This window comes from Eublepharis macularius, chromosome 5 (assembly GCF_028583425.1).
Source record: "Eublepharis macularius isolate TG4126 chromosome 5, MPM_Emac_v1.0, whole genome shotgun sequence".
Classification (NCBI taxonomy): Eukaryota; Metazoa; Chordata; class Lepidosauria; order Squamata; family Eublepharidae; genus Eublepharis; species Eublepharis macularius.
In genome coordinates this window covers 102,083,127-102,097,505 of record NC_072794.1, presented here as the reverse complement: position 1 = coordinate 102,097,505, position 14,379 = coordinate 102,083,127, and the positions used below count along the sequence as shown (strand labels likewise).

The 14,379-nt window shown below is 44.1% G+C and overlaps 1 protein-coding gene across 1 annotated transcript; it reads right to left on the bottom strand.

Moving 5' to 3' along the window:
- Positions 1 to 598: 598 nt before the first annotated feature.
- KCNA10 (potassium voltage-gated channel subfamily A member 10) lies at positions 599 to 2,152 on the bottom strand. Its single transcript, XM_054981001.1, has one exon. The coding sequence runs from the start codon at positions 2,150 to 2,152 to the stop codon at positions 599 to 601; it is 1,554 nt and encodes a 517-aa protein (XP_054836976.1).
- Positions 2,153 to 14,379: the final 12,227 nt, after the last annotated feature.

Here is a 14,379-nt window from a genome sequence, read left to right as displayed (position 1 = left end):
AAGAAGCAGATGAATAGAGATGCCATTGCCTGTCTCCTTAGCTACCATGGCCTTCCTTGGCGGTCTCCACCCAAGTACTAACCAGAGCTGAGCCTGACCCTACTTAACTTCTGAGATCTGACAAGAACAAGTTGGGCTGTCCAGGTCAAAGCCTATCTGTACTAGAAGCAATTAAAATGAGAATTGCCCATGAATGTGCAGTTTGCAGGCAATCAGCCATAAATCCATGTATTTACAGCTTATGGCGTAAAGCTTGCAGTTATGCCTTTCAGACATTATTTTTAAGAGGTTAAACATTTTAGATCATAACATTTAACACACTAGGAAACAAACGTTGATTTCAGAGCAGAGAAACAAAAACTTAGGCAGCCTAGAATTTGATTATTAAAAAGACAGAAGTTCAAGGAGAGATAAGAAATACTTTTGTTTATTTAAAAAGTTACAGGAAGATATCAGAGAGAGCAAAAAAAAAGGAAGGTCAGAAAACTAAAATTATGTTTAAAAAAGAAAGAAAGAAGAAGAGAGTTACACAGTGTGTAAATGGAATATCAATCCGAGCTCCTCACAACTCCTTAAGCCTTCTGTCTTCTGTGGCTGCTCAATATTTTCTTGTCTTATTTGGAGAATAATTTTCATTTGTTTTGTTCAGGGAGTCCATACTCCCGTTTCCTGTTACCACAGTGGTCAGTATTTTCTCTACCTCCCTAGGTAATACTTGTCTCTCTTCATTCTCTGTCTCCCTGTGGTAGAAATAGTTAAAGTTGGAGACAATGACTGGCACAGGGAGTGCAATGGTCAGCACCCCTGCAATAGCACATAGAGTCCCCACTATCTTCCCCCCCAGGGTGGTAGGACACATGTCTCCATAGCCAACAGTCGTCATGGTGACCACAGCCCACCAGAAGCCATCAGGTATACTGGAGAAATGTGATTGTGGTTCATCCACCTCTGCAAAGAAGATGGCACTAGAAAACAGTATGACTCCAATGAAAAGAAAAAAGATGAGCAAGCCCAGTTCCCTCATGCTGGCCTTGAGAGTCTGTCCCAGGATTTGTAGCCCCTTCGAGTGCCGAGAAAGTTTGAAGATACGGAAGACCCTGACCAGACGGATTATCCTGAGGATTGCCAGGGACATGTTCTGTTGGCCATTTAGCTCACTGTGCTGAATCAGCTCAGTGGTGAGAGTCACAAAATAAGGAATAATAGACACAATATCAATGATGTTCATTATATTTTTGAAGAACTCAGTCTTGCTGGGGCAGACAATGAATCTGACAAACAACTCAAAGGAGAACCAGATGATGCAAGCAGTTTCTATCACAAAGAAGGGGTCTGTGAAAGTATTAGGGACCATGACAGCTTTGGTTAGGTTGTTTGCTTCATCCTTGATATCCTTCATCTCCCTCTCATCTCTGAACTCAGGTAAAGTCTCTACACAAAAAATTATAATAGAAATGACAATAACCAGAACAGAAACCAAAGCCACACCTCTGGCTGCGCTAGAGCTTTCAGGATACTCAAACAGCAGCCAGAACTGCCTATGGAAGTCATTGGTTGGCAGATGAGTGATGGGGTCCTTGATAAAGCCTTCATCTTCTCTGAACTGGTCCATGGCATCTTCACCCAGCTCATAGAATGTGATCTCATCAGCGAAGACATCTATAGGGACATTGGCTGGACGCCGAATTTTCCCCCCAGATTGGTAATAGTACAGTATTCCATCAAAACTGGGCCTGTTCCTGTCAAAGAAGTATTCATTCCTCATTGAATCAAAGTAATGTATCCTCTTCTCAGGGTCTCCAAGAAGAGTCTCTGGAAACTGATTAAGAGTTTTGAATTGCGTTTCAAACCTCAACCCAGCAATATTGATGATGACTCTCTGTTCTCCCTCATCCATGCCCATATTCTCTGGCCCCAAGTGGTCATTGAACTCAGCAGACAATTTGGAGAATATGGTCTCATTGTTGCTGTTTTCACTGTTGATGAGAATTCTCCAATTGGATAAGAGGCTGGCACAGCTGGAACGGCCTTTGCGTGATTGGCCAGCAGCACTGAGGTCATTTGAAAAACAGGGATCTCCCACTACCTCATCAGTGTTGTCAAAACTGACCAGTGCCACCTCCATTTCTTTCCAAGTGGACACATCCATCATACAGGAGTAATCAGATTACTGGCATAAATCTCCAAATTAGATACCAGAAGCCTATGATGATCTGCAAATGAACAGAGAGACAGAAAGGATTTATGAATATGTGTCACTCTCTTGCTCACAAAGAACAAAATAAATTTGGATCCGGGCTCATATTTAAACAAACAGAATTAATAACATTTAATGTCATTATTCAAAGAAGGATTCTAATCCAGTATTATAGAATTTGGGTACAAAGAAGGATTCTAATTGATGTGTTGCACAAATTACACAACCAGTGCAATTTACAGTGCTCAATGTTACAGGGTAGACAGGAGCAGAAATTTGAACAGTATCCAGAAACCTATACCCTCTGATTTTTTTCTGACACAATAGATCGTGGTCTCCAGCACACCACCCATGGGTGTCATGGTGACCACTGAAACCTTTCCTGGCACCCACCAAATGTTTTCAGAAAGTGGGAGGGACTAGGTCGGGCTTTTGCCCAGCAGTGCATCTGATTTATCACTGGAAATCTGATTGACTGTGCAGATTTTTAAAAAGTTACTTTGGGAGCAGCTGCCATCACAGCACAAGGATCTTCACTGTGTGACTGAAGGTAAGCTGTATACAAGAAAATGTTTTTTTTTTTAATTTTAAGGACAGATTTGCTCAATGATATGCTTTTCCATTTTGCAACCAATGACTGAAATTACAAGCAAAACCAGTGGTTCCGTTTTTTATAAGGAGTTACAGTGCATCCACATGCAAACCTAACTTGTGTCACACTTAACAAAGTGCAAAGAGATGGTGGTGACATACCCACCTGGATCTGGTTTACTCTAAAGGGCAAGGTTCCTAAAGCTTCCTTTAAATTCAAGGTAATTTGTCCAGGAAAAAACTGGAGTTCGTAGTCTGAACAGAAGTCTTTTAGGAGACACAAATGGAGAGTTTCATTTCCAGAAGTTATCTTTCCAAAAGCTTCTGGAGTAATAGCAGAAAAAGGTATTTCCTTCTGTTAGGAGAGATGTTGGAACAAAGCTGGAGTGGGATAGAGAGGGCATGAAGCGATTTGCCAGTGCTAGGCTCTTGTGGCGCCTTTCTATATGCCCAGGGTAATGCCAATAGTTACTTTGGGGTCAGGAAGGAATTTTCCTCCAGTCCATATTGGCCAGGGATCTTGAAGGTTTTTTGCCTTCCTCTGGGCATAGAGCAGAGGTGTCAGGGGTCGATAGCCCCCTCCCCCCTAGACTTACCGGGTGGGCCATGCGGAGGGCCCAGGAAGAGCGAAGCGCCCGAGACCAGGCTCCAGGCAGCCTGCACAATGGCAGCAGCCATGGTGATGGCAAGACCTCCTGTGGGAGTGGAGGTAGCCAGGGCAGGCGGGGAGGCCGCGGCATGGGTGGCACGCCCAGTGGCTGAACCAGCAGCCAGCTGCAGGCTCAGGGGGAGCAATGGGACATCAGCAGGCGGCTCCTGGAGCAGCGTGACCCACTGAGGCATATCCAGTGGCAAACCAGCTTGGGGAAAGCCCTGAGCTGGCGGCAAGGACAGCCCCAGCCCTGGAAGGGCCGGCAGGGCCAGGAGGAGACACGGGGCTGTCAGCCCAGCCTAACAGAGTGGTGTGCCAGGCCAAGCCCTAGGAGAAACAGCCCACACCCCTACAGACCCAGTGATGCCATGTCTGGCAAGGCCAGGGCAGCCCCACCCTGCAGAGGAGTGGGAGCAGCCCGAGGAGGGGACCTGAATGACACCGAGGGAGGCACTCCTACAGGCCTGCGAGACTGGTTGTCCACTGGGGGAGGGGGAGGGGCAGCAGGGGATAGGGTGGAACCTGGGGGAGCGGGGATACCCTCCAGGAAAGCCCCATAAAAGCAAGCAAGACAGGGACACCAGAGAGGAGCAGCTGGGAGGCAGCGGAGAGAGAGACGAGCCAGAGAGTGAGACAAGGCAGAGAGAGGGAGAGTTTGTCTACCCAGCGGGGGAGAGAGGGTTGAGGGTGCTATAAACCTCCCCTCCAGTCCTAACCCCAAGTCTGAGGCCTACCCTGAACCCACAAGGGAAATTGAGGTCAACCTGGAGGGCTGCCCCCTGCCCAGGTTCTGACAACTGGGGAGCTGACGCTCACAAGGGGCCACTGGGGGAGGTGAGGAAGGGATAGCAGTGAATCTCCAGCATTGTGCAGAGGGTTGGACTAGATGATCCTTGTGATACCTTCCTGCTGTATCTTTCTAATTGCTCATTAACATATAGCAGCTTGGGACCTGGACCAACTAGACAAATCCCATCCTCCATGGTACAATACATGGTCCCTGTAGGACCTGCTCTGCTGCATATCCCACAGGATGATACCTGCAATTGCTGCTCAACATGTCTTAGTAGGTAGATACTCTCACCACAACTAGAATAGTTCAGTGTAACATCAAATTAGTCACAATGTTCCCCTGAGGTAGTCAGAACTTGTTCAGTGCGTGTTGGTACAAATGACTGCTGAGCCTTATCTATGTGCATGGGTTACAATTTGCAGCAGCCACCATGTTTTAGTAGAGGATGTGATATGTAATGTACTCATTCAGGATAGTAATATAATATACTATAATGTGAGAACAGCAAAAGGCCGATAAAGTTCCAGCACAGGCCCAGATGCCAGTAAAACCCCATATATGAAAGCGAGCATTTGGAGTTGAATGTGCTCCGTGAAATGGCACATAGAATAAAACCCAGTTAGTTTGTCCCATAAAAGTTATTTATAGATCCTTTTTCTATATCTGAGCAAAACAGCTTTCTTGTGCTTTATGGCCTTTCATTAAGACTCCAAAAGTCATTGTAGAAAAGATTTAGGCTGTCTGGGACCTGAGGACTTGGGGGTCAAACTAAACATGCAGGTTTTTAAAGAGTTAGGTCTGGGTTCCCCAGACCCAACTAGGGTCCCCTGCAGCCACACAGCAGCTAAGGGGAATGGCTGTTAAAATCAAGGAGAGATCCAGGGCTTTTTTTCAGCAGGAATGCAGTGGAACGGAGTTCCGGAACCTCTTGAAAATGGTCACATGGCTGGTGGCCCCGCCCCCTGATCTCCAGACAGAGGGGAGTTGAGATTGCCCTCCGCACCGCTCGGCGCAGAGGGCAATCTAAACTCCCCTCTGTCTGGAGATCAGGGGGTGGGGCCACCAGCCATGTGACCATTTTCTCTGAGGTCAACCCACTGAGTTCCACCACCTCTTTTCCCAGAAAAAAAACCCTAGAGAGATCCAACAGCTTCAGAATGCCATCTAGGGAGGAGGAAAGGCTCCTGCCTTCCCCCCTCCCAGGCCATTTCCCCCTGTGAAAATAGCCCCGGGGGGGGGGAGGGTGTTTCCTGTTTTTACTGCTCCAAGTGCACCGAATACTCCACATAGAACAGCAGAAACAGAGACGCCCCTCCCCTCACTATTTTGGAAAACGACTCAACTCTTTAAAGACCTGCACATCTAGTTTGATCCTGAGAGTGCAGTCTTCCTGTTACTCCTCCATTCTGATGGATCTAACAACAGCCTATTCACAAAGTGCTTTTTAAAAGGCTGGGCTTAGACTTTCCTCAGGGTGGTGCACCAGTTAAGGGACAATCTGCTTTCAAGCTGCTTTATGAAAAATCCATGGGAAAAACAACAACAATGAAACCACAATATGTTTTGTTCACAGACTATGAGTACAATTAGTCCACTAGGATATTCTCTTCCTCAGGCCGCAATGAATTTAAAGGGAGCTGTGCTAACAATATCATCCTTAGAGCAGCCAGGTGTCCTCTTTTTTAACTCTTGCCCTCGGAGACGGCCAGGTTCTGCTTCTGTTCAGGAAAACTGGCTAAATTGTCTCTGCAGGCTCAGTTCCTGAGTGGGGAGTCACAGGGCACCCACAGCTGCCTGCAGATCAAAGAGGGGCTGCTAAGCTAACCAGGCTGTTTAGGGTGAATTAAATTTTGAGACTCATAAGAAAGGAGAACAGGTCTTTAAAAAGTTCCTCATCAATAGTGAGCACCTAAATCGCAGACAGAGATGGCACTCTGGCAAGCTGTATTTTTAGTTACATTATAGAAATTATGTATAAATTCTCACCTGTGAATATAAATTAGCATATGCAAATTATGAAAATTTCTGCAACACTTTTTGGTTATCCATAGATAACTACCCTATCATGCCCTTGCATGGCTGTCATTAATTTAAGTAGGGATTGCAGCGAAAAACATCTGAAAGAATTGTCCCCTGCACCATTTACAGCTGTAGTGGAGAGATTATCAAAGGATCAGCATAGGTTGTGTACCTTACTGTGAATCAAAACAGACATAATCAATACATCCAGTAGCTCCAGGCAGAAATGCTTCTGTTTTTTCCCTTTTTCTTACTACTAAGGTTAGGAAACGCATTCCTCAGCGATGAAGTTTTACTTATAACTAAATGAAAACCACCTGATAAAGGAAGCCAGGAATTCTTGTCAACTTCCAGGCCCTACCCATAGCTTGTTTGGGAATATTTGCTGACATTGCTTTCTTAAACCAAATATACATCCTTATTACCAAGCCACATAGCAACATGCAATGTGTTATTGCAGTGAAATGGAAAGTTCTCTTATTCTCCTCCACCCCCGTAAATCATCCAACATCTGCATCCCAGAATCTGATTAACTAGCAATGCAATCCTATGCAGAGTTACTCCAGTCTACCCCATTGACTCAATATGTTTAGACTGGAGTAACTCTGCAAAGGACTGCACCGTAATACCCTTTATCTTAAATCCTCCACTGGAAAAATTAAAGGTCATTTTTAGGAGGTGAGGTGTTTTTTCCATCACATTCTATTTGTGAATTAGTATATTTATGCTGTGCTTCCCGCCCCGCCCCCCCCCCCCCATCTCTAAATGCAGTTACATAAAACTGGCTAAGCTACAAACAAGCTGAGATCTCTGGTTTTGTCAATGACCACTTTTACACTTACTGTAAATGGGGGGAAAGCACCAAAATAGAGGCAGCCGTGCTTTTTCTTCATCCTACTCCAAAAGAGTAGTGATTTTTTAAAAAAAAAGTTAATAAAATTTAATACAAGCTTTTTAAAACAAGTTAGTACAAAAATGATACAGGAAAAAAGATAATTTGCATCTGACCTTGAAAAGTTCATCCAAATAGGATAAAGACAGCGAGCAGATAGTGTAAATTGTAAGGCCTTCTTCTGCTATATTGTTAACTTTGCATCCGGATAGCTGGTGCCAGGTTGGAGGACACGGTAGCACTTTGCACTTTTAGTCTAGCACTTTGTTTTTCCTCTTTTGAAAAGGAGAATTTTATCTCATTGCCTGTTGTAACAGGTGGGCTTGTGGAAATGATAATGATGCCGGTTAATACTCGGGACACAGAAAAACTGCATTTGAAGGATATTGATGAAGAAGCCCGACTTGCTGAGTGGGACAGGTAAGATTCAATAACTTGCAGAAGAGTCTTATATCTTACCCCATTCCTTTCCTTCAATGTCATCTTCCTAAATGGCTTTCAGAACCACCACTGCCCCAGCATTTGAGACCTCTGTAGTGGATTGTATTTATTCAAACAGGGCATACCTATTCCTACCCTACCTCTTACAATGCATATTTTTCATATAAAGAACTAGGACCAGGAGAATTACACCATCCAAGGTTTTCCTACAGCTTCTCACAACACTGTGGTCACAAAGCTAGTACCCAAGCCCAGATCTAGGGAGCTACACATATAGTGTAGAATGCATTTTTATTTTGTTCCACCGTGCAATGTCATTATGCTCTGTGTCTGTGTGGGTGTGCGTGTGCATTGCTGTTTGTAGCCCATCCTTATTCAAAGACTGTATCTATACTTTTCAAATGCCTGAAGACACTGACAGCCCCTGCACCACTACTGGCCCTCTTGCCTACCCTCCTGCTCCTGGCCCACCATGTACAGGAGAGGAAGATAAGCAAGGAAGCTTGCAGGTGAATTATTTTATTGAAGTGTAGATGACTGGGGAAGGCAATGGCAAACCACCTCGTAAAAAGTCTGCCAAGAAAACATTGTGATGCGACATCCCCTCCCCCCATGGGTCAGTAATGACTTGGTGCTTACACAGGGGGACTACCTTTACCTTTATGTATCATTTATAAGATGATTTAAATAGCTCATTTTGAGCATTCAAGGTGCTTCATAATACAATAGTTTATAAGCCACTTCGAATGCAGGATGAGGCATGGTACAAATAAATACATCACATAACAGCTCAAAAAGGTAGTTCAGCATTATTTGCCTCCTCTTGCAGACAGGACCGGATGGGTTAAGAGAATAATGAGTTGCCAAGGCAAGATTTGAACCAGGAACATCCTCAGCTGGTACACTGTACCAACTCTGTTAGAGCACTCTCAGTAAACAATGAGATGGGTCTCTGCCTCAAAGAAGTTACATTTCAATAGTTGGAGAAGTGAGTGAACAAAATTGAGCAAATGTACTTATGTTAGTACTGAGATGAGGAATAGTGTAGGATGTGCACTGGATACCTCCTGCCTTGTTAATTCAGAGCATTAAAAGTGTGCATCTCCTAGTGTGCAATAACAACAGGGGAAACAATCCCAAAGGCAGCAGCATTTGTAGGTAGTGGCAAACAATGAGGTACAACAGCCAATCCCATCTCCCTTGGCAGATGTACCTGTATAATATACAAACAAATTTGTTCCTATTTATGTGGGCACACAATATTTCATCAGTAATATCTTATAACATTGTATAAAGTTTTCTTTAGAAGGAAATGGGGTCTGAGGCCTTTTGCTCATATCTTACAGATAATCCTTGACCCAACTCATTAGGTCACAATAGAGAAACAACTAGATGAAAAAGGGCCGAGACCCTGCAGTCTTTCCATTCCTAAAAGATAATATGACATTTCAACCTAAAGAGCCATTTTAAATAAGGACAAGAGCAAAGATGAATGAATAGCTGTTGAAGAAAGATTGCATTAGATGCTGCACCTACCTTTTGGCTGAGACTGTGGCCAGCAGGCTACTTTATCTATGGAGCATTTAGATTCACTCTGAGCCAGGCATAGCCACAGGGAGTCCAACAAGCAGATCATTTTAGTCTAGAATCCTGTCTTGGAGAGTGGCCAGTGCCAGCTGCCTCAGAGCAAGGTGCAAGGAACTCTGTGGGCAGATGATGGTGGCGCAGTTGGCTCTTCCGAACAACTTTCTTCAGACTGCTTTTTAGGCAGCTCAGCTAATGTGGCTTATGCCATAACAACACTATGAAGGTGATAAATAAATAGATGGACAAATCCTTCAATGAAGCTGTGGATTACCTTACTATTTGCACTTTGCCCATACTGGTTAGCTTTAGTTCAGTTAAGTTCTTTGCCCCCATACTGTCCTGTAGCAGTGAGTTTCACAAGATAGATATGAAATGCCCAAAAAAACTACCCACACAAAAACGGTTTTTAATACTGATGTTATGTTTCTTTAAAAACTCAGTGGTGGTTATAAATTTCAGACTGTAACATAATGTTGTTTTCTACTATAACTGTACACCAGCAATTTCACAGCTAGAACAGATGATTTCATTGAAGCATTCAGTATAAGGTCCTCCTGACTGAGCAGGTACGTTAATGGATTCATACATCTTAATCTTCACTTTCTGAAGTTTCCTAATTTCTGGCATTCTTCCCATGTGCAACTGTCTGCTAGTAGTGAGGAAGCCCAGAGATAAGGGTTAAGAAGTATGAATGTGGGGTAGATGTATACATGCATTAGCAGCCAGTGCAATGCTGAACGCTGTTGGTGTAACCCCTGTGAGCTTAATTGGTTTAGCCCAGTGGGGTGGAGTCAGAAGCTAGAGGCAGGCTGCTGAGGAGGAGGCTGTTTGCTGGGGAGCTTAATAAATTATAAGCTCTTATCGCCTTGAAGAAGGTAATCAAATGTTGTATGTAAAATATGATTTAAAGTGGTGTTTGTGTCTTGTGTTTGGTTGGTGTTACTGGGAGTGTATTGTTTTTTGCAGGGCTATAATTCCCCAACAAGAAGACAGAAGCCTGGGGTACAGTTGCTTCGAATGGATGAGAGAGGACTCATCACTTCTTGGATGTTGAACTGTTTGCCTTTTCAAGGACATTGTTGATTTGGAGGGGGGTTTTTTGTATGGTTGCACTTAAGAGTTATTTTTTTTTAAGTTGTATTTTATTAATTGTTAAAAAGTTTAAAAGAAAAAAAAGTTATTTCTTAAAATTGTGTGAAAGTTGCTTCCTAAGCCCCATAGAACCCATGAAAAGAGAAGTTACATTGGCATCTCTCATCCATGAGACTTATGGGATGAGATCAGTATGTGCTCTGATGCTGTTGAAGCAAAGTCACTGAGTCTACCTGCAGATCAGAAACAATAGCCATTCTCCAATTATGTGTTCACCACGACACCAAAAAGGCCATCAGTTCAGCAGCAAAGATGTTCAGCCACTTGTTAGAGAATGTCCAGTGCTATTTGGAATAAATCCGTCACATAGATATACATTCTTAATTTTACTGTATAGGCTGTTGGCCTTTAATGTGAAACATCAGTTGAGGCATTCTAGCTGGATTTTTCAAATCATCAGTTACACAGAATTCATAATGAAACAGAAGATGCTGATTTGGAACAAGTGAGACTGCACCTTCTAAGTGGTTCCTGAATTGTTCAAGACAAATGAAAGGAAGTATTTTTCACATGCCTAATTGACTTACAGAATTCATTAAGGTCACTAGCATAGATAGCTGTGAAGATGGATTAAGCAAAGTTGGTAGGGGAAAGGCTCAGCAATATTCTTTACTCGTCATGACAGGTAAAAATGGAACCTTAGTGTATAGGAAGAGTATATCTCTCCAGTTACCAGCTGGTACAAAGGACAAACATAAACATCAGAAATCATTCTGTACTTGATCCAGATGTCCAGAGGCATCCATTTGGACACAACAGAATGTTCAATCAGACAGATGATCTGAACATATAGAGCAGTTCTTGTAATCTTAAAGATGTACATCTAATATGGGAATTAATAAAAACTTAATATTTGATGTTTAATTGATTTAATATTATTTAACAATAGTGGGAGTAAAGTGCGCTTTAGAGGACTTCTAGGCTTTTTATATACAGGGTAATTAATTCTAATGATTAATTATGCTTAGTACAGAATGCTATACTGGCATGGCAGCTCATGCAAATATAATCAGTGGAGGGAGGAGGAACCTATAGAAATAGAGTGGAGAGGTGTAATGACTTCATTCATTCATTCTTCTTAGCAGTTTCTAAAAGGACAGGCAGGATCTCTGGGCTATAATCTGGCAACCCATTTCACCCATACATAAGTGTGTGCTTCAGCATTCTGTATGGTGACTTCCCACTGCCAGCGCTGGATCTAGGTGCGCAGGTGCCCGGGGCAAACCTTGCCCAGGTGCTCCGCATGCGTGCACAGCACGCACGCGCTCCCACTGCTGAGTGATGACGTCACTCATCACGCAGGGGCGGGAGGCATGACCACCTGCATGGCAAGCCAGCCGCTCCAGCACCCGGTGAGCCATGGAACTGGCGGCGGTGCGCGCGTGCGCTGGGGCGGCTGGCTGGCTTGCTGCGCATGCAGGACCTCCCAGCCCTGTGCTCAGCCACCCGTGCGGCAAGCCAGCTGCCCCAGCGCACACCCTCGCTACCACCAGTTCCACGGCTCACCAGGTGCTGGGGTGGCCGGCTTGCCATGCGGCTGACTGAGCGCAGGGCTAGGAGGCCCTCCGCGTGTTTTGCGTGCCCCACTGCCCTGTACTGCCCGCGTGGCAAGCTGGCTGCCCCAGTGCCTGGTGAGCTGCGGAGCTGGCGGCAGCAAGGGCGTGTGCTGGGGCAGCTGATTTTCTGCGCTGGTGGCTGAGCGCAGGGCTGGGAGGTCCTGCACACGTGGCAAGCCAGCCGCCCCATCGGTGGGGCTGGCGGGGGTCTCCCAACCCTGTGCTTAGCCTCCCAGGCGGCTGGCAGCTGCGCCCAACACCCCCTCTTGGGCGGTGCCGGGGGCAGGCTACCTCCCCTAACCCCCCCTCGATCCGGCCTTGCCCACTGTTGGGGGCCAGGGGTGGAATCTCGAGAAAAGGTACCCGAAGACCTTTGATGCTCCCAGGCTGCCAGCAACCTGGAAAACAGGTTGCTGTTGTGTGTTAAAAGTTGTATTTAAAGCATGTATACATGTCCAATATATGCTTTGGTATTGCTGTGTGAGATTGCATAAGGATGGGTATACTTAAGTGGGGTACATAGAGAGGTGTGGGGTAAGCATATGGTAATGTTTCCCACACCTGAATGCCAGAAGATTTCTTTCTTTTTTGCTTAAGTCCTCCCTGCTCCTGCCTCACCCCCACATTCCAAAAACATCTGAAGCCAACACATTTGTACCATTTCCAGCACCACCAGTCCAATTAATACAAAATGCCCTCCTACATCATACAAAAAGACACATTGTCAAGTATTGGGCTGTATCTCTTATACCCTATGAGCCAGTGCATAAAGTGTACTTGATGCTTTCAATGGGGCTTCCTTCTTAATGAACATAAGACCTGCTGGGTCAGATCACTGGTCCATCTAGTTCATACATACTCTGCCATACATACAATGCCAGTTACTCCTGAGGGACAACAACAGGGCATAGAGGCCAAGAGCTTCCTCCTGAAGTTGCCTCCTGGCACAGGCATTCAGAGGTGTACTGCCTCAGGAATGTGGGGTTTCCCTTTACCCACCATGGCTAGTAGCCACTGATAGACCTCCATGACTCTGTCTAATCCTCTTTTAAAGCTGTCTAGGCTTGTGGCCATCTCTGCATCCTCTGGCAGTGAACTGTACATTTCAATCACTCACCAAGCTACAAGTGACGACTGACACTTGCCTGGCAAGTGAACAGACTCACGTGTATTCCTCTCTATTCACTTGCCATTCACTTGCTCTCCACTTGATCAAGAAGTATTTCTGACTCTGGGTTAGAATTGGCTTCCTTCTACTACCAGAACAACACAGAAGACCCTTACGGTGAATGAGCCTCCCACCCAGTTTCAACAAGTCCTGCAGACACATAACATTCAAATCTCCCCTGAGACTATGTATCATCCTGAAATCTCAGGCACAGAGGATGGTCTTCTTGTGGGAGAAGCAACAGCCAGTCCTGTTTAATTCTTTTCTGGTGTGCATGCTTAATTTAGATCTATGTTTTATAAATAAAAATCAGATTAAATAACCTGGTACACACAGCACATGCCATGAAATAGATGAAATCGTTCTGATACCCAGACATTCAGTGCATATTAATCAACCATGGATTAACTGGGTCAGTCTGTAATTTAATAATGAGAGATGAAATGAAAGATAAAAGACAGAATGTATACATATACAAAGTTAAAAATCCAACAGCTATTAGATCCTGCTACATGGAATTAAATGTGCTTTCACAATGACATGTCTAAAAAACAAAATACAACTCAATTTCACTGCAAATATTTTAGTGGTTTATCAGTGATATTACATTAATACACAGGTAAGAGGGTGGTACAGGTAAGAGGGTGGAAATGATTCAGAAAGATGCTTTGGTAAAGAGATAGGCACTGTAGACAATACTACAGTGTACTTTCTGCTGTTGCTATGTAACTTTTGCATTGTTTGATGTATCATGTTTAAATATGCTTATGTTTGTTTTTAGCTATGCTTTCAGATTTCTGAGATCCAAACCCTATTGCATTGTTCATTGGATATCCCAACCACTGATCATATTTTTCCTGTACTATGTAATTTCAGTGAGAAAGGCAGACTATAAATAACATTATGATGATGATGATGATGATGATGCATTGCTCCAGAGGTACAGCAGTATTGCTATGCCATCCTTTGCAGACTTCTTCCAGTTTTACTCCAGTCAGACTTCACATTGGTTTCAAAGAGCTTTTTTCTGGCTCTGCATAGGATTGCACTGTCAGTCTGTCATAGCAAAAATACACAATAATCTCCCTTCTGCTATCAACACAGGACAAGAAGATCGGTTTCTACATGAAAGAAAAAAACAGACACAGAACTGATATTACAGGTCGCAACATTCAGAAACTACTGGGAGAAACTTTCAATCTATTGGTATATTCTCTTGCTATCATTCCTCAACAAAGGCACTTCAAAAGGAGACTAGAATGTGCAATTAGAAATTATCAGTAAATTTAACTGTATAATCAGGAATTATACAGAGACAAACCGTTTCACTC

Bases quoted from the DNA above. Each gene is read 5' to 3' on its own strand.
- KCNA10 (XM_054981001.1), bottom strand. From the start codon at position 2,152: ATGATGGATGTGTCCACTTGGAAAGAAATGGAGGTGGCACTGGTCAGT.